The sequence below is a fragment of the Orcinus orca genome, chromosome 7 (assembly GCF_937001465.1).
Source record: "Orcinus orca chromosome 7, mOrcOrc1.1, whole genome shotgun sequence".
NCBI lineage: Eukaryota > Metazoa > Chordata > Mammalia > Artiodactyla > Delphinidae > Orcinus > Orcinus orca.
In genome coordinates, this window is record NC_064565.1 from 88,185,589 (window position 1) to 88,206,736 (window position 21,148).

The following is a 21,148-nucleotide window of genomic DNA, read 5'->3' on the forward strand; positions in this document are numbered from 1 at the left end:
CATAAACCTACAAGGATGAGGGCGTAAGCCTAAAAGGACAAAGAAAATAGAGAAGATAATCAGTACAATTTTGGAAGGTGGAAAATTAATGGATTCAAACTGGATGAATCTAGACTTACAGGGTGCCTAAGATAATGATAGGTACCTAAGTCTAAATCTCTCCACATGTCCTCCAAAAAACTATACAGATAAACAAAAACAAATGTATCCTCAAATATCCCATGCCTTCAAGATATCAAGAAGACAGATAACACGACAAACATCAAATTACATAAAAATAGAAATATAAAAAGCGAATTCCAACAGAGCTATCTCTTAAGTTTCTATAGTAAGCCTTTACAGAAAGCAAGGAGAGTCCAGAAAAACTTGAGGGTAGTTGATTAGAGAACCTAAGATTGAGCTATAAAAAAAAAAAAGACTCCCAGAAAGAGAAAGCCCATCCTAAGTGCAAAAATACTGAACAAGAGTTTTGAGTGGATCAGAGTACTGCATACAAAAAGTGGACTTAGTGTGCAGGATTTGACATGGCAATCTCAGAAGACATTCTTAAGAAGAATGTAGAAATGCAATTGCTTTGTAGACTAGTCGATGAAAGAGGAAAAAATGGGGGAAATTTAGGATTTAGGATCCTGCATGCAAGAGAGAAAAATATTGAGAGAGATGTAATTCTACCCATCACCCTCATCTTCCCAAAACTAAAATAAAAAAACTACAATCCATTATCTATCATGAACCATGACACGAAAATCCTTAAGTGAATATTAGCAGATCATTTCTAGCAGTGTTTAAGAAGTATAATGCCTCATGACCAAGTGTGGTTCATCCCATGAATTTAAGATTGGGTTAATGTTTAAAATGTCACCTGTTTAAGATAATTCTCAGTAGACTGAAAATAGAAAACATTCGTAATAAAGTATATTTATGAAAAACCTATAGCTAACATAATATTTAATGTAAAAGACTGAATTCTTCCTAAATTAGGAATAAGGTAAGAATACCTATTCTCACTATTATTCAACATTGTACTGGAGACTCTAGCTAGTGCAATAATGCAAGAAATAAAACAGCATACATATTGGAAAGGAGATAGTAAAAATATCCTTTTGTGGTTAACAAGCATGTAGAAAATTCTAAGATATCTATGTACACAAAACAGTAGAACTTATGTAATAAATGAGCCAAGCAAAGTCACAAGATACAAGGTGAAATACAAAAATAGATCATATTTCTGTATTCTAGCAATAAAAATTGTAATTCAAAACAATACAGTTTACAATATCTTGAAAATATTAAATACTTAGGAAATAAAATATTTGCAGGACATGTACACTGAAACTACAGAATATGGCTGGAAAATGGAATAAAAAATAGATTTGAAGAAACTGAAAGGCTGATTCTAAATTTTATAGGGAAATGCAAAGGACACAATGTCAAAACAATTTGAAAAAGAACAAGGTTGGAAGACTTAACTCTGATTTCAAGAATTAGAGCTACAGGAATCAGACATTGTGGATTATCCAGCATAAGGATAAACATGTAGGTCAAAAGGAGTAAATAGAAGGCCTTTAGATGTGGCTATATATATGATGAATTGATTTTCTACAGATGTGCCAAAATAATTAAATGAGGAAAGAACAGTCTTTTCAACAAATGGTGCTGGAACTGATGATTTATTCACTTGAAGCAAATTATAGACCTAAATGTAAAACCTACAACTATAAACTTGCAGATGAACTCATAAGAATACATTTTACAATCTGATGTCACAGCTAAAAAATCTGAGTTTAGGAAAGCTGAATCTTTTATAATGGGCTGCAAGCACACCTTCCTGACTTTTGCCCTGGAGGGAAACATTAATACTGATGAGGAAGCAAACCTGCCTTCTATTCCAGAAGGAGACTATTTCTGCCTTCCAAGTAGTTCGCTGTACAAACATCCTTGAAAAGATACGTCCAGAACAAAATGGCAGTTAATACCTTGCTCTTAAGAGACTCAGTTTCCCAACACTGCCTATCATCCGCTAGGCCTTGTCAGACCACCACGTCTTAAGGACCATAGGGAAGACATAAGCTGCATGAGCAAGTAGCCCAGATCCCCAGAGTATCCACCACTGTCGTACCAGTGCCCCTTCCTCAGCTAACACATTTGGTTTTATAAGTGATCTTGTATGATCAGATGGAGGAGGAAGAAAAAGACCAAGCTTCGTTTACAGATGGGATGGCTCAGTATGTGGGGAAAGCCAAAAATGGGTAGCATTGAAGCCTTACTTATGGGTGGTTTTGAAAAACAGTGGCAAGGGAAAACCACCTCCATGGGCAGATCTTTGTGGTGCACCATGTAATTTACTTTGTGTGGAAAGATAAGAGACCCAGAGTTAGAATATATACATATATATGGAATCATGGGAAGTGATGAAAGGCCTGGCCAGCTGCTGAGAGACATGAATGGAAAAAGATTTTAAGATTGGAGACAAGAAGGTCTGGGATAGAGGTAGGTACATGGACATATGAGAGTGGGAAAGAAGTGTGAAAATCTTTGAGTCACATATTAGCACCCACCATGAAAGAGGCATTAAGCAATCAAGTGGACTAAACAACCAATCCAATTCATGTCAGGTAGTCCCTGCACTGGCCACTCCAGGGCCGGTGCAATGGGTAGGTACATGAACAAAGGAGCCACAATGGCAGAAATGGAGACTATCCATGGGCTTAACAGCATGAACCCTCCACTTACCAAGGCTGGTCTAGCTATTGCTACCACTGAATGTCCAATTTACCAACAACAAAGATAAATGCTTAGTGCCCAATTCCTCAAGGAGACCAATGGGCCACATGCTGGCAAGTTATGTATTTTGGGCCCTTTCCATTCTGGAAGGGCAAGTTCATTCTCATAGGAACAGACATGTATTTTATGTACATGGTTTGCCCTTTATGTCTACAGGGCCTTAACCAGCACCATTATCTTAAGGGCAGTGGAGTATTTGATTCATTGGCAAGGGATTCCACATAACATCACCTCAGACCAAAGGACCCACTTTACAGTAAATAAGTGCTGGAGGGAGCCCATGACAATGGAACTCACTGGTCATATCACATACATCACCCACAAGCTGCCATCCAGATAAAGCATCAGAATAGCTTGCCAATGTGACCTGGATAATTAGGAAGAGGTACAGCTGCCATTACACAATGGAATATGTAATAGTGTAGAACCCAGGTGATTTATTTGGGCACTACTTTGTACTTCTTTGTCCAATTGTGACTGCAAAGAGAAAAACCATAGTCTGAGAAGTACATGATTACCAGGTACTCAGGCAGTTCAGAATAATCCAGTCATTCTTCCAGACTAATCAAGCCTCAAGACTTGGTAGCTGAGTGAAGAGAATCTACCATGGATAGCGGAGAAAGAAGATAATAAGTATCAGTCGTGGCCCTCAGAAAAACTACAGAGGCTAACTTCCCTTCCAAGTTTTTTCTCAGGAGGAGAGTAAGGTGGGTGTGTAGAAAAAGGCCCAGCAAAGCCCAATCATTGTGGGTAATTCTCATTCCAAACTCCCCACTAGGTTGGTCTAGGAGTTGTTGGGCCTGCATCATAGTTCCACTTCTCTTTCTGCCCAATCCAGATTCCTTCCTTCACATGTATTAATCCTTACTACATATCTTGCATCTTAAACTCCATCTCAGACTCTGCTGATACAATGTGCAAGTACCCCATACGCTCAACCTGTAGGAACTTTATCAATATGACAGACTCCTAAATATTTTTTGAGATTTCTCTCTGACCTTCTGGCATGTATTATTTTACTAAGGCATCTAGGAAATTTCTACTTTATGCTCACCAGGTCTCAATAGTATGTCATCAGAGTACTGGACAAGCAAGATATTGTGTGGAATACCATTACAAATAAGTTAGAAATTTTATCTTATTATGTCACAGAGGAGAACTGACGAAGTCCTGGAGTAAAACACTGATGGTGTAATGCTGTCTCTACTAGGTAAAGGCAAACTGTATCTGATTATCCTTATTCATTAGAATTCAGAAAAAAAATTTGCACCCACCAAACAGGCATTTTAATGGCAATAATAATTACCATGTGGATCAGAGTCCCAGCAGGAGACAGATGGCATGCTGAAACCAGTAACTAAAAGAGAGTTCAGTAAAGGAAATATTTATGAAGGTGTGGGAAAGGTTTAAGGAAACCACAAGGTTTCAGTGCTCCAAGACTAGCAGCAGAGGTGAGCCATCACCAACCCTAAGCCTGAAGTGGCAAGAAGGGAGTTCCATTTCCTAGAAAGGGTATCTGTATGGGAAGGGCCATAGGACAGGAGCTATGGTAAACAGTGAGTCCACAGCATGAAAGACAGTAGAATGACTATCTTGACTTTACTTTCCTCTCATCCTCTCATCTTATGCTACTATTTCCCGTTGGCCAAATCCAACCAGAATTTGGATCAGAGGGCTAGGGAACCCACTGAGTGTCCTTTTATATGGACAGTACCACCTACAGAGCAGAGCAAGACAGGCCCATGCTTGGGAGTTACCCACATATCACAAATCCATAAAAAAGTTAAAGAACGCATGGGCAAATCAGTATTCGATGGTCAGTCAGGATTTGGTGGTTAATCAGGATTTCGTGGTCAACGAAACTGTTAACATCCATTCTCATAGCTAATACTGCTCAGGCTCCAGGGAAATTCTTCATATCTCACATTCTGTATCTTTGAAATATTATAAAATGTGACTGCATCTAAATGCTATAAAGGTTTGTAGGCTGTGCTGCTATAAAACTGGAGGAGAATATAACAGTGGAAAGAGTATTTGAGCTTGAGCAAGTCGATAAAAATAGATAAATTACTTTAGCCAATCTTTGTTCTCAGTAGAAACACAATAGATTTTTGCATAATGAAACATTATTTCTTCTCTTAGGGTTCCATTAGTGGACTGGAAGTACTCAACAATTATTGTGGTGACCACGGTGGTTACAATTGGCAGCTTAGGAACACTTTTCCATATTAAATTACTGTTCCTTTTAAAATAATATATATGTAGGTCTAGATATGATGTGAGTAAAGTGTGGTACCACTTCTTTATATTACCCTACAGATCTAGTTATCGCTTTAAGAGATGGTGAGAATCACAATATAAGTGATACAATTGTTATGATAAATTTAAACTGTTTTATAATATTTGCTGCAATAACAATGTTACCATATGCAACAACTCCATTACAGTTGAACACAATAGATAAAAGTCATTGTTCATTTCTGAAGCTAAAGATTACTTTAAAAATTTTATTGATAATTCCAGTTGCTACTGCCTCAACAGAGCAAAATTTCTTCAATTTGAAAGAATTAAAAAAACTATTCTATACATAAATTATGCTTCAATAAGCCTGCAATTGTTTTAAAAAAATCTATCCAAGAACCACAATGACCGAAGACAGGATAATTTGGCATTTCTGCAGACAGAAGACAAATGATGTCAAAAATCTTGACTTTAAAAAGAGATTCTTCTGAAGTAAAGGGAAGAAAAATAAATTTTATGAAATAAATATATAATGTGTGAATTATGCATCTATATTTTATATTTGATCCAAACACTACTAGATTATTATAGAACACCCAGACATGTGCAATAAAGTTCAGTTAGATTTTGTTATTACATATATTTTAAATCTACTTGGAAAACTGTTGGTCGGGGCACAGCGATGATAACTCCTAATGTTTTCTCCAACCCAGGGTTCCTCCTCCCCCAACAACTCGATCCCGGAGTCGTGGGCGTGTCTGGAGTCTCGGGCGTGCCAGGAGTCGCGTTCGCCGGAATCCCGCCCCGGGGCGCGGCTCCCATCTCCCAGAGCTCCTCCGCGCTCCCTTACTCCCCTCGCCAGCCCTGGCGGCCCAGGCCACGCCCCCAGCGGCCCATTCGTTCGCTCGTCCCGCGGGCGCCCCCGCACACCCCTCCGTTGCGCGGGTCCCAGCACGGTGAGGCGCTGCTGCCGAGCGTGGAACCAAGACGTGGCTCCCTGGCGGAGGAGCCATGTTGGACTTCGCGATCTTCGCCGTTACCTTCTTGCTGGCGTTGGTGGGAGCCGTGCTCTACCTCTATCCGGTAACCGCCGGCTCGGCCTCGGTCTCCCCCGCATCCACGTCGCCCTGCCCGCGGCGGGCCGCAGGGGGCGGGCCCGGAGGGGGTGCGGGGAGAGCTCCTGCTGCGGTTCCGGCTCAGTCCAGCTCCGGGGCATGTGACGCTTCGCGGGCGCGCGCGGGGCTGGCGCTGAGGACTGAGCGGCGCGGGCCACACGGCCGCTTTCCGACGCCGAGTGAGGCGGGCAGGTGGTTCAGCGCGGATACGGCCGCCGGGGGCTGAGGGCTGGTCCGCGGGTCCGGCTTCCCTGCGCCTGCCCTCGCCACGCCACTGTTAAGGGCGGGTCTGAAGCGCTTTGGTGGCTTTCGGGCAGTAACTGCCCACTCCAGTTACAGTTTCTAGTGTGCCTGGGAGGAAACTCCAGGCTGCTCCACGCCTTTCCCCTTTCCCAAGGATTCTCCCCCAGTGTTTCTTTTGTCGTCTACTCTTCCATCTGTCTTTCGACTTTCATTCCTGAAATCCAAAGTCCTTAAGGTCCAGACCGGGTCTTGCTCCTTGCAGGGCCTCACGGGCTAAATAAAGCGGTCGTGGAAGGAGCTCTGTGCAGGGGGAGGTTAGCTGTGAGCTTCACCTAGCCTAGTGCTTTATCTCTGAAATCTCCTTCCGGCCTTCTTTCTCTTCTTGCCTTCTTCAACCTCAGAAGGTGGTTCTGAAAACAAAGGAACTAATGGATGAGGGGTTCATCTGCAAAGCAAGGTGGTGGTTTTGTAGAAGAAGTTGTAAAGCAGCAGCACAGTGCCAAACACATCGCTGGCAATGACAGAACACCTTAAATATTCTCGCTGGTAAATGGGTTGGATTGGAGTATTGCAATTGCACAATCTGGAACTTTCAGTGAATCTTATTTTCTGAGAAATAGCCATCTGGAAGGTTAGGAGAGTGCGGGAGTAGGGAAATGAGATTACCAGGCAACTCACTTGAGGGTCATGAAATTAAAATAAGACTAGTCATTATGGGTGTGTTTTTCCCCAGCAGTTTTTTTTTTAATTTGCGGTACGCGGGCCTCTCACTGTTGTGGCCGCTCCCGTTGCGGAGCACAGGCTCCGGAAGCGCAGGCTCAGCGGCCGTGGCTCACGGGCCCAGCCGCTCTGCGGCACGTGGGTTCCTCCCGGACCGGGGCACGAACCCATGTCCCCTGCATCGGCAGGCGGACTCTCAACCATTGCGCCACCAGGGAAGCCCTTCCAGCAGTTTTTCTTCATCTGTGTGGAATCAGGGGCAGTTGACAGAATATTGGGTTTAATTAGAATTGGTGTTTTACTAGGTGGTTTTGACAAAAGGATATAGGGCAAGGGAGTGGTTATAATGGACCATGGAATCTCAGCTGGAGAGAGTGGAAAATGAGTATATGAGTGGGTGGGTTAAAAGTTCTTTTGGGGTAAAAATAGTTTTTGGAGTCAAGATGTTAAAAATAGTGAAAAGGAAAAATAGGAGGTGCTTGGAGATTTGGATGCTTGATGTTAAAACTCTGGAGATGGTGAAGTTATTGGTAATGTCAAGACCTAGTGTACAACCATAGGAATGAGTGGCTGAGATCGGGTGGAGTTTTGAGTTGGGGACAGATGGGTCAGGAAAGAAGATAAACTTCTGTAGGAATAGGAGTCTGGGGGACGAGGGAAGACCTGGGGATGGTAGTCCTGGGCTTAGTGTGGTGTCTAATGTAGGTAAGGAAAAAGGTCATAGTAACATTCTGGATGGTCTTAAGGTAGATGATAGTGGTGAGGCTACGATTATCAGGGAGTTTGGCAGGGTCTTGCCAGGTGCATGCCAATTTGGGGATCTCATCAATTTAGCTATGTGGAAGATGTGGATATAGTAAAGGGCAGGAGAGCATTTTGCCTGGTGTTCTGGGGCTCACTCATCATTTCTCCTCTTGAAGGGTGGAGGTTGGTGTAGGAGCTGTCTTATGCAAAGCGCACAGACTTCTGAGGAAAATACATTTTTTGAGGTCTTGCTTGTGTGAAAATCTTTCTGTTCTAGCTTCACACTTGAATGATAGTTTGGCTTAGTGTAAAATTCTAAGTTGGGAATAATTTTCCCTTAGAATTATAGAGACCACCACTCACCAGCCAGTTGTTCCTGAATCTGTAGTCTCAAGGTCTCTTTCCAGAAGGATGGTAATCACAAGAATGGTGTCTGAGGGATCTGTATACTGGCTTTTTGCTTATTGTTAAAATCTTGCGTCTTACCCTGCCTTTCTGGTTACTGAGTGCAAATCTGATTGCTTCTTGTGGAAATTCTCCTCTGCAGACCCCCAGAGGAGGCCTCACAACTACGTCAATTAATCACTACTCCAACAGCTTAACACTTCCAAAAAAATTGGTTGGATTGTTAGTCCACTGTTGTCTCCTCTCCCATTCTCTTTATCGGTATTTTCTCCTTTTTTATATCTTCACTTTCATTTTGTGGGATTTCAGGAAGAGATAATTGATGAGTGTTATCAATCTACCATGTTTAAAGAGAAGTCAGGAAACTTGTTTCAGTCAATAATTTCAACCTAGAAAATAAAAAGTTGGCTTTTTTTATATGACTGACTTTTTCTTTTTCTAATTGAGTTCCTTCCATCCTTTTCCCCACTTTTTATAATATCAAACTTGACAAGTTTCCATTATTGATGAGACTGTAGGATAAAATTTTACATTGTAGGTTTCATTGTCATCAGTTAAATGCAAGTTGCACATACTATTACCTAGATAGTATTTTTTTGTTTTGGAAAGATTATCACTTCAGACTACTACTTTTTTTTGTTTGTTTTAAATTTATTTTTATTTATTTATTTTTGGCCGCGTTGGGTCTATGTTGCTGCGCATGGGCTTTCTCTAGTTGCGGCGAGTGGGGTCTACTCTTCATTGTGGTGCACAGGCTTCTCATTGCGGTGGCTTCTCTTTCTGCAGAGCACGGGCTCTAGGTGCGTGGGCTTCAGTAGTTGTGGCACACAGGCTCAGTAGTTGTGGCTCACGGGCTGTAGAGCGCAGGCTCAGTAGCTGTGGTGCACGGGCTTAGTTGCTCCACAGCATGTGGGATCTTCCCAGACCAGAGCTTGAACCCGTGTCCCCTTCATTGGCAAGCAGATTCTTAACCACTGCACCACCAGGGAAGCCCCTAGATAGTATTCTTATAGGATTTAGTACAAACTGTTAAACTCTTCAGTTAGTATAATTCAACCTAGTATCTCTCTTTTGGCATACATACCCCAAAGGAGGAAAAAAGTAAAGTTGTATAAAGATTTTCATGGCACTACCTATAACAATGAGAAAATGAAAGAAAGAAATAGCCTAGATGTTTTATAACACTATAGCAGGAAGATGATTACACAATTCTGGATACATAGTGGAACACTGTTTAGCCTTTAAATGTTCAAATAAATAAATATTCATTTATTTGTATAATGTTAAGTAGGGGGGAAAAGGGCAGAATGTCAGACAAATAAACTCTGATTAGTACTAGCTAAAATCATTGACAAAATTCAGAATTGATTCTGGAGTTGACTATTTTAGGTTATTTTTCCTATAAATATTTAGTTTATTTAAAAATAGTTTTACAAGATATCTTATTATAAAAGTAATACGCTTGTTGTAAAATTAAAAAAAGACACTAACCTCTAAACCCAGCGACCATAAACCCAGTACAAAATTGTAAAACATGAAAATTCCCCCAACTTTTTCATAGTTCATTCTTCAGAGCTTGTCACTTTAACAATTTGCTATGAATTATTTTGTTATTTACTTCTATACCAGACACCTTTCTGACTGTATGACCCTGATAATAATAACTGCATTAAAGCAAATGATGAATATCACATTGTATTTTGGTAAATTCTTTGACTAGAAAGAGGAGAACTATTTTAGGAATGAAACTATTATAATCATGACATTGATTTTTTTTTTTTAAAAGCCAAGCCAGATGGGACCATATGTAGTCTCAGAACAAAGAAAAATGTACTTGATTATGTATTAATTGATGAAGAACGGATGTTAAATTCTTCAAACACCTTAGTTTAGTTGATAGAGAGGAGGAATATTAGGATAATGCTTTTCAATACAAAGAATCCAGTTTTTGTATTTTAATATAGAAATAATCTCTGAGATTCAACCAATTTGGAAAACCATCATTTAAGGTCCTGCAGATGTCTTGGGAAAATGCATCTGACTTATGGGATATGTGATAATTCATCATACTAAACTTTTAAAAATTTTTTCCCTAAGGCTTCCAGACAAGCTGCAGGAATTCCAGGGATTACTCCAACAGAAGAAAAGTGAGTTGTTGTTTTTTTAAATCAAGTAGAGTCAACTCTTAATTTTGGATCAAAACTAAACCGTATCTTTAGGTTACTCAGTTTATTTCATTCCTTTGTTTTCTCTAAACTTATCTCTGGGCATACTACCTAAACTTTGTTAAGAACAGAAAGGAAGCCTGTATAAATCAAAACGTTTAATTTCTTTCACTTCTGTTAGCCAGAGAGTGTTGAAAATAGAAAGAAAGGATTAAGATAGAAGGAAATAAGAAAAAGTTGCCATAGCTGATTTAAATTAGCCTGTGATTTAATAGCCAATGATGGTGTCCATTGCTATCTCAGAATGAGTTGCTGCAAAAATTGGATAGTTTTCCAGTGTCTAAGTCAGATGTTCCTCGTGTAGCTTTTTTATTTGGTGTGAAGTGTTATGAATTCTCAAAATATCAGACAAATCCATATCCAAATGTAACTACCGAAAGAGAGAAGTCAAATATAATTCAGTTTTGGATTTTGCAGTAATTTGAATTTTGTGTATTTTTGCTCTCATCTGTTGACAGAGTTAATTCAGAATCAACTAGTATTGTTTTTCTGATTCTTCCATGTTAAATTGATTATTTTGTCAAATGTTGCTCTTTTTTCAGAGATGGTAATCTTCCAGATATTGTGAACAGTGGAAGTTTGCACGAGTTCCTGGTTAATTTGCATGAGAGATATGGGCCTGTGGTCTCTTTCTGGTTTGGCAGGCGCCTTGTGGTTAGTTTGGGCAGTGTTGATGTGCTAAAGCAGCATATCAACCCCAATAAGACATGTAAGTTTAATTTTCTTTTTAATTAGAGTAGATGTCTATAAATGAAGATCCATACATTGTTCTTAGGAATAGCTAACATTTATTAAATACTTTGTATTATATGCCAGACATTGTGCTGAAGTCTTTATATTAATTACTTCATTTAAGACACAGTATTGTAAAATGATTATTTTCTTCCTTCAGTTTATAGATATGTACGAAAAAAATCCCAGTGTAAATGCCAACAGGAATTTTTTGGAACCTGAAAAACTAGTTCCAGGGTACGTCTGAAAGAGTAAAGGTACAAGAGCAGTTAAGAAGCATCTAGAAAGAACATTAGTGCGGGAGATTCTTGTACCATCAGGTCGAACAGTGTATTATAAAACCTGATTAACTTAAAGAATCTTGTACTGTGATAGGACTAGACGGATTGATGGAATGGAGTAGGTAGCCCAGTAGACAAACCGAGTATATATGATAAAGGTAGCATTTTATGATAAAGGGGAAAGGTAATAAATGGTTTGGGAAAACTAGTTAGCTATTTGGAAAAAATAAATCTCAGTCCCTGTCTCACTCTTTATATCAAAATAAATTAGAAATGATTAAAATTTGGAGTCATAAAAGTAATAGAAGAAAAAATGGTTAAATCTTAAATTTTTTTGAGGGGGTTGTTGATAAGCCCTTTTGTACCCTGACACGAGATCTAAGAGCCATCAATCACAAGATGGGTAAATCTGTCTACATAAAAATGAAAAAATTTCAGTACAATAAAAAACACCATGAAAAAGAGAGATAGGAAAATGTTGGCCACATACTATATTTCTGTAAAATAAAAAGGTACCATGAAGAAGTTTAAAAGAGAGATGGGGGAACTATTTACCACCTATATATATATAAAGTAAATGAAAACTAATAAGAAAATAAAATGCAATTGTGGAAAAATGGGCAAAAACAAGGTAATTAAAAAAGAAGAAATAAAAATAGCCAATAAGCAAATTAAAAGATTTCAACCTCACTAATAATCAGTGGGATGCAAATAAATATGAGATTTTCACTTATCTGACTAGAAGAGATGAAAAATGTTGGCAAAACTCATTGTTGGTGAGGGAATGGAGAAACATGGAGTATAAATGTTTTACAAACTATCTGGAGAGAAGGTTGGCAGTGACCTTTGACTTATCTTAAGGAATTATGATAAGCTGATAATCACATAGATGAGAAAAGACATTAGTATTATTCATAATAAAAACGTAAAACTTAAAAATTTTTAATGGCTGCATTAAAGGATACATTCAGGCATTAATATGATGATACAGGTTTATTTTATTTTGTTCTTCAGATACTCATATAGCAATTTCTATATGCCAGCACTATTGTAAGACCTTACACATGTTAACTGATTTAATCCTCAGAACACCTTATGAAGTACGTATTATGATTATCCCCACTTTACAGAAGAGAAAACTGATGTACAGAGAGGCTAAGTCATTTGCCCAAAGTCACACAACTAATTAGTGATGGAGCTGGGACTTGAAGCTAGGCTCTCTGGGCTGGGTCTGTTTTCTTTTTTTTCTTTTTTTCTTTTTTTGCGGTACACGGGCCTCTCATTGTTGTGGCCTTTCCTGTTGCGGAGCACAGGCTCCGGACGCGCAGGCTCAGCGACCATGGCTCACGGGCCCAGCCGCTCCGCAGCATGTGGGATCTTCCCGGACCGGGGCACGAACCCGTGTCCCCTGCATCGGCAAGCGGACTCTCAACCACTGCGCCACCAGGGAAGCCCATGGGTCTGTTTTCTTAATTACAGAATTTCCGCAACGTGGAAGGATGGCTCCGTTAAGAAATGCAAAGATGGGTATAACCAGACATGGCCTCTGCTCCTGTGGAATTTATAGTCTAGTGCTGGGGAAGTGGGGGAGCATGTAAATGGTGTTCGAATGATCACACTAATGAACTGAGAGACGTGCTCTGAAAGAAGGGACTGTAGTTCTTTGCAAAATCTGAGAGATTTTTCTGTCTGTCTCTCTCTGGTGAGAAATGTTAACAGCTGTAAAAAAAAAAAAATCTCAGATATTTAACAGTGACTATCTCTGTGTGGTGAGATTTAGATGAATTTATTTTCTATGTATCTATGTTGTTTTAATTATTTACAATGACAGTGTATTTTTGCGTATGTGGAAACAATACAGTCATTAAAGAAACACTTGTGGAATTCTCTGGCGATCCAGTGGTTAGCACTCTGTGCTTCCACTGCAAGGGGCCTGGGTTTGATCCCTGGTTGGGGAACTAAGATCCTGTGAGCCTCACAGCGCTGCCGCCAAAAAAAAACAGGAAACAAGAAACACTTAAAAATGAATGAAGGAGAAAAGAAAAGAAATTTTTGGATTCAGCTAAATAATTTTAACTGTAATACTTTACAGTTACATACACAAAATCAATTTTGCTTTAAAATCAGTGGTGTTTTTTTTTTTTTACAAAGTGAAAGATATTGCTGTCATGTGAATAGAAAATTTATGTAAATATTAATGATTTACAGTGAAATTCCCAGTCAGAATATTGTTTTCTTGCCATTTTTTTTTTTTTTTTTTTTTTTTTTGTGGTACGTGGGCCTCTCACTGTTGTGGCCTTTCTCGTTGCGGAGCACAGGCTCCGGACACGCAGGCTCAGTGGCCATGGCTCACCAGCCCAGCTGCTCTGCGGCACGTGGGATCTTCCCGGACCGGGGCACGAACCCGTGTCCCCTGCATCGGCAGGTGGACTGTCAACCACTGCGCCACCAGGGGAAGCCCTTTCTTGCCAATTTTTATTGCCTCTTGAACTGTTCACATTTAGGAAAGACAAGGGAGTTGTGAAAAAAGTTCATAGTCTCTTGGCTACAGTCCTGTACCTCCCTGATCTCTGTTCTTTTGCTGGAGATTTTTTTTTTTTTTGAGTGATTACTTTGCCTTTGAAATGTTTAATTTGTCTGTTTCAGCGGACCCTTTTGAAACCATGCTAAAGTCATTATTAAGGTATCAGTCTGAGAGTGAAAACCTCATGAGGAAAAAATTGTATGAAAATGGTGTGACTGATTCTCTGCGGAGTAATTTTGCTCTCCTGCTAAAGGTAAGGTAGTTTGTCCTGGAGTTCTATCATACAGATAATAGTATATGGATCTTCCTCGAGTTACGATGGGGTTATGTCCTGATAAACACATCGTGAGTTGAAAAATATCATAAGTTGAAAATGCATTTAAATACACCTAACCTCCTGGACATCATAGCTTAGCCTAGCCTGCTTTAAACATACTCAGAACACTTACGTTAGCCTGCAGTTGGGCACAATCATCTCACACTAAGCCTATTTTATAATAGAGTGTTGACTAGCTCGTGTAATTTATTGAACACTGTACAGAAAGTGAGAAATAGATTGTTGTCTGGGTGCAGAATGGTTGTAAGCTTATGGGCTCTTTGCTGTCATGGTCCCACGGCTGGCTGTGGGCTACGGCTGCTGTCGCTGCCAGCGTCACAAAGTGTCGTACTTCATACGCTAGCCCAGCAGAAGATCAAGATAAGTTCAGAGGACCGTTTCTACTGAACGCTTACGGCTTTTGCGCCATGGTAACGTTGAAAAATTGTATGTCGGGGACCGTCTGTATATTTTAACTATTAGTGTGTCTTTGTTTTTCCTACTCTTTTCTTACCTGTCTTTCGAAGCTGAATTTTACTCTTTTTTTGCCTGGGCGGGCCGCACTGCAAGGCTTGTGGGATCTTAGTTCCCTACCAGGGGTTGAATCCATGCTCCCTGCAGTGGAAGCGCAGAGCCTTAACCACAGGACCGCCAGGGAAGTCCCTCTAAGCTGATTTTTATTCTCCTGAAATTCTAAAACGAAACAAAAACAAAGCAAAAATCTTAACATCTGGACTCCCTATGTAAGTTGGAATGATGGGAGCAGAGAGAACCTGAAGACCTTTTATGTATCAGTAGATTTGTCCATTGTTTTCAGACCAGACTAAACCAGCATTTCCTAAAATATGGTCTGAACTCACCTGAAACACTCCCTCTTGTTTAAGGTGCAGATTACTGGGCCTTTACTTGGACAAACTGAATCACTGGGAGGGGCACCTGACATTTTTAAGAAGCTCAGCAAATCATTTACAAAGGTTGAGAACAATACTAATCCATATCGTTTCCTTTTTGTTTCTGAAGACCCTTAGCCAAGCCCTGTGCACTGCCTCACAGTTCCCTGTGCTCCCACAGGGCTGTTGCAGACCTTCACCCTTATTCTAGTACTGCCAGTCCTACCAACCCCTTTGCTTGCTGTAGATGTCCTAGCCTCCTGCTTTGCTGAGACTATGGAGTCCTTTACGTGTGAACTCCCTCAGTAGCCTGTTCCCCCACCAGTAGACTCTGTCCATCACAAACCTTGGTTCTTTTTTCTTATTTTAAATCTTGAAGAATCCTTCCTTCTGTCCAAAGCTAATCTATCCATTTGTGCCATTTAAAAATAATGTAATTTATAAAAGTAATATATGGTTGCTAAAGAAAACGTGGAAAATCTGATAGTGTAAAGAAATCACTCATAATTTGACTATAGATTTTTTATATGGTTGAGATCATATTGTATGTACAATTTTATATACTTTTTCACTATAAAACATATCGTAAGCATTTCCCCATCATTAAAAAATTTGCAGGGACTTCCCTGGCCGTCCAGGTGAAGGCTCTGCACTTGCACTGCAGCCGTGGGGTGAGGGTGGGGTGAGCATGGCTTCGAGGTTCCATCCCTGGTCGGGGAACTAAGGTCCTGCATGCCCTGTGGCTCGGCGAAAAAGAGAAAAGAAAAGAGAAGAAAATTTCCAAAAATAACTAAAATTATGCTTTTTCTGCTAGTCACTTTATAAAATATGGAAACATTTAGAGAAGTCCTAAGGAAAAATAAACATTTTTACTGCTGTTCATTCCCCGGTGATAACCATGTTTAACATTTTAAAATACTTCGCATCATTCCAGTCATTTCTGTGTACAGTAGAATTTCAATCAGCTTTATACTGTAGAGATAGTTTTAGACTGCATTTTTATTTACCATTATATGATAAATATTTTTATAACAGTAAATATTCTTAGAAAATTACATTTGAAAAGAGTCTCTAATGTCACTTTTACCTTCTGAATATCTTTCAAATTGCTCTACTCCACCAGCACTGCTCCCATCCTGGTTTAAGCTTCCATCGTCTTATGTGGATTGCTTGTTTCTCTGCCTTCTCTCTGCCCTTTCACAATTTCTACCCTCTGTTAGGGATTCTTAGGCTTCTTTTAAGACATGTACCCCTTGCAGTTGTGGTGAAACCTACAGACTCCTTCGGAGAATAGCATTTGGAAATGTGTAACTACAAAGGAAACCAATATAGTTATCAAAATGTTATTTTTAAAAAACTTGTGATATTATAATATCAGTGCTTTATTGTTAATGTATTACATAACAAGATCTAGCAATGCTTCCTCAAACTTCCACAATTTTAAAGTAATGATGTTATGAGAGACAAAACCATTATTTTGAGAGTTTTACAATAACCAAAATATAATGTGAACGTATTTGAGATTTGTATTGCGACAAAGTTAAAAGGCCTATATTCAGAAAGAAGTGCTAAATTTTATTTAGAGGTTAGTGAAAAATAAAGATTTTTTTCCCCCCTCATCCAAGTTCATGGACTCCTGGATTCTGTGCACAGACCCTTTGGTATCTATGGACTGGATGTTCATAACCCCTGAGAACAGACACTTTCAAAATACAATTCTTATTTTATCAGTCCCTGATCAAAAACCTCCACTGGCTTCCCTTTGCTCTTGGGACAAACTCCGAAGTCTTGAATGTAATCTTAAAGACCGTATGTGGTTTGACCTGCCTACTTTTCCAGCCTCATTTCCCACTTTCTCATTTGTGCTTATACTCTAGCCACCCTGGTTTTCTCTTAGTTCTATACCTTGTTCTCTGCTATCTCAAGGGCTCTGTATATGCTGTTCTTGTTGCCTGGATTGTCTCATCTAACCATCCACACACCTAGTTAATGCATGTTTATTCTTCAGCTCAGTTTAGATGTCACTTCCCCAGGGAAGCCATCTCTGATCATCCCACTGTCCCTAGGAAGGTCTCCCTTTTAGATGCTGTCATAACACCCTTTGCTTTTCCTTTGCAACACGTCCTAGTTTGTAATTATGTGTAATTCTTTGAATAATCTTTCCTAAGCTGTATGCTCCACGGAGGGAGACACTATTCTGTTTAGATTTCTACTGTATCCGTGGGTCTTGGTGTAGAGTAGGCCCTCAGTAAATATTTATTAAATCAGTGAATGAATACCGACCAACTTACAGGTCCTCAATTCATAGTCTCTTCTCTTATCTCTGTGGGTCTGTTCTTGCTATTTTCTCCTCAGCTAACTCCTGTCCAGCTCGTCTTCCAATATCCAGTTTAGTTACCTACCCTCTGCCATTCACTCTCTTTACTACCATGACAACCTGGCCATACTTACATAACAAAATTAAATTGACTTTCTTATCTCCCTTCTTATATTGTGTTTTCCTTCCCCTTTCCTGTAATCTGTGTACCTCGAAGAAAGTTTTTATTTTGTTGTATGTTTAATGTAGCTTCTTGGGAAGTAGTAGTATTGTATAGAGCAGAGACTTTAAGCTTGGGCAAAAGGCTTTGAATCTTATTTCTGTCATTTAGTATCCGCATGATTCTTTGTGTGTTACTTGGCCTTTGTGAGCTTTTATTGCCTCTTTTTTTTTTGGCTACTCTGCAGGGATCCCTTAATTTCCCGACCAGGGGTCAAACCTGTGCCCCTTGCGTTAGAAGCACAGAGTCTTAACCACTGGACCGCCAGGGAGGTCCTATTGCCTCATCTTAAATTGAGGATAATAGCATCCACGTTACAAATTCGCTGTGAGGATTATATGAGGTCATGACGTAAAATACCTAACAACAGGTCTTAGAACACAGTAACTACTCAAAAAAATACCTTTCCTTCCTTTGTTTGAGAAGTAGGTTTTCCTGCTGTTTGTTTGCTGCTCCCCCCACCTCCCAGCGTTCTTCTGTTCTGTTAAATTTTCTTCTTTCTTACATTTTTCCTGCTCCTCTGAAACTACACCTCCTTATTAATGCTTCCAATTTAGTTAATGCGTTTCTTCTTTCATGCAGGGTTTTTATAGTTGATGGGCCTATATCTGTCCCATTTGAAGGGTTACGTAGGAGTCCTTACTGTTCTATATAGATTAAACCCACATTCACTCACAAGTACACAAATACACCCCACTGACTTTCACATTGTATATGGTAAATAATTTTTAAAACCATGGAAAAAAATTTTTTTTGAATTTTTGAATTTTATTTTATTTATTTTTCTATACAGCAGTTTCTCGTTAGTCATCCATTTTATACACATCAGTGTATACGTGTCAAACCCAATCTCCCAATTCATCACCCCTCCACCCCACTTTCCCCCCTTGGTGTCCATACATTTGTTCTCTACATTTGTGTCTCTGTTTCTGCCCTGCAAACCGGTTCATCTGTACCATTTTTCTAGGTTCCACATATATGCGTTAATATATGATATTTGTTTTTCTCTTTCTGACTTACTGCACTCTGTATGACAGTCTCTAGATCCATCCACATCTCTACAAATGACCCAATTTCGTTCCTTTTTATGGCTGAGTAATACTCCATTGTATATATGTACCACATCATCTTTATCCATTCGTCTGTCGATGGGCATTTAGGTTGCTTCCATGACCTGGCTACTGTAAATAGTGCTGCAGTGAACACTGGGGTGCATGTGTCTTTTTGAATTGTGGTTTTCTCAGGTATATGCCCAGTAGTGGGATTTCTGAGTCATATGGTAGTTCTATTTTTAGTTTTTTAAGGAACCTCCATACTGTTCTCCATAGTGGCTGTACCAATTTACATTCCCACCAACAGTGCAAGAGGGTTCCCTTTTCTCCACACCCTCTCCAGCATTTGTTGTTTGTAGATTTTCTGATGATGCCCATTCTAACTGGTGTGAGGTGATACATCACTGTAGTTTTGATTTGCATTTCTCTAATAATTAGTGTAAAAGTCATGAAAAATTTAAATAAAAATAGAATAGTATAATGAACATCCGTATTCTCATCACCAAACTTTAACAGTTAGCAAATTAGACGCAATCTTACTTTATCTATACCCCGACTTACCTCCCCTGTTTTCTCTCTGGATTATTTTTAAACAGATTCCAGACATCGTACAGATGAGGACATACTTTTTCAAGGGCTTAAGAGTATTTAGCATGTAATAGCTACTTGGTCAGGTTTCTTTTCTTTTCCTTCTCACCTTCTGTAACTTTGTTCATTCCTCCTAAAAATGTTCAGACTGCTCATTATAAGACTTTTGTGACTTTTTTGAGTTGTAGAATAACTGATAAATCTTAAGAGGATGCCATTTTGACTCATCCTACAGTATCTACTTTTAAAAAATTACATTCAGTAAATGCTTAGTGCCATATTTTCCTTATTCTTCAATTCTGTTTGAAACTCACACTTTTCATTCAAGATTTGAGGCTGGCTTGTTGAGTTTACCGGAAGCATTAATTAACATGTTGGCTCCTTTGCACAGTTTTGCTTCCAAAAACTAAGCAAACAAGGCCTTTAACCATGGCCAGCTGCTGATTAGTCTTTCTCCTTTCCAGTTCCTATTTCTAACTGATAGCCATTATTCACAGGGCCATCAGGACATCTGTATATCAAATTTCCACCTTCTCATTATTGTCAGTACTGTTTGGTTTTGTTTTGTTTTAAATATTTATTTGGCTGTGCCAGGTCTTAGTTGTGGCACACGAGATCTTCATTGTAGCGTGCGGGACCTTTAGTTGCAGTATGCGGGATCTTTAGTTGTGGCATGCAGAATCTAGTTCCCTGACCAGGGATTGAACCCAGGCCCCCTACGTTGGGAGTGCGGAGTCTTAACCACTGGACCACCAGGGAAGTCCCAGTCAGTACTGTGTTGTATCATCATGTTCTCTGGACCTCTCAGGCTGCCTGCTTGGGTCGTCATAGCTGGTCCTGTCACACCTGAATGTCCTACCTGAAAGCAGTTATGTTGCCTCTGTCTAAGCATTCACCAGTCAGAACCTTTCTTTCTGTTCTGTTTAAACACCTAACATTTGTCTGTAAGAATCTTTGTATTTAATTGTATAGCTCCAGGGAATTTTACCTATTTCTCTTTGCTTTGCTTTCAGTGATTATGCTTTTCAGTAATCTTTATTGTTAAAAGCCTTAATTAGTCTTTCTTCTCTGCTTCAAGCTAAGTAATTCTAGCTTCTTTAATCTTTAATCGTAGGCTCTCTTTCCCAAATTTTCAATCTTTTTTGTCCTTGCTCTGTATTGCGTTTTTTTCTCCTCCTATCTGATCAACGGCAAATCAAAGTGGAAAATTATTTACCAGTTTTCACATTTCTTGCCATCATATTTTCAAGCTTTGGTTCACAGACTGGGTCCATACATGAGAAATGTGTTTCAGGTTTATGTTTTCAACCCCGTAGCACAAGCCAGTTACTTAGCTTACTCATTAGTCAGAAATACCAATTAATATTTAATCAGTAAGAACATGATTGAAGAGAGCTGTAGTCAGAGCATCCTCTTCCTCCCTACTAATGGTTTTTCTTTAAGAGAACAGGGCTGTTTATTAGAGTTACCACTCCAGAATAAGCTGTACTTCATATTGACACAATAAATCTTTTGCCTTTTTTTTTTTTAAATTTATTTATTTATTTTTGCGGTACGTGGGCCTGTCACTGTTGTGGCCTCTCCTGTTGCGGAGCACAGGCTCCGGACGCGCAGGCTCAGCGGCCATTGCTCATGGGCCCAGCCGCTCCGCGGCACGTGGGATCTTCCCGGACCGGGGCACGAACCCATGTCCCCTGCATTGGCAGGTGGACTCTCAACCACTGCGCCACCAGGGAAGGCCTCTTTTGCCT

At 39.7% G+C, this 21,148-nt stretch overlaps 1 protein-coding gene across 4 annotated transcripts in view; it reads left to right on the forward strand.

Annotated features, from left to right (window-relative positions):
- The first annotated feature begins 5,853 nt into the window (after window positions 1-5,853).
- The window catches only part of LOC101286922 (cytochrome P450 20A1), an 81,657-nt gene continuing 66,362 nt past the window's right edge, over window positions 5,854-21,148 (forward strand). The window contains exons 1-4 of one of the 4 annotated variants that reach the window (XM_033429693.2): window positions 5,854-6,108; window positions 10,350-10,399; window positions 11,020-11,186; window positions 14,137-14,267. In XM_033429693.2, coding sequence (XP_033285584.1) covers window positions 6,037-6,108; window positions 10,350-10,399; window positions 11,020-11,186; window positions 14,137-14,267 — 420 coding nt within the window. In that variant the 5' untranslated portion in view covers window positions 5,854-6,036. Of the gene's footprint in view, window positions 6,109-10,349; window positions 10,400-11,019; window positions 11,187-14,136; window positions 14,268-21,148 lie in introns of those variants that run through there. The other 3 variants (XM_049712365.1, XM_049712364.1, XM_049712366.1) reach the window with 3 other exon arrangements.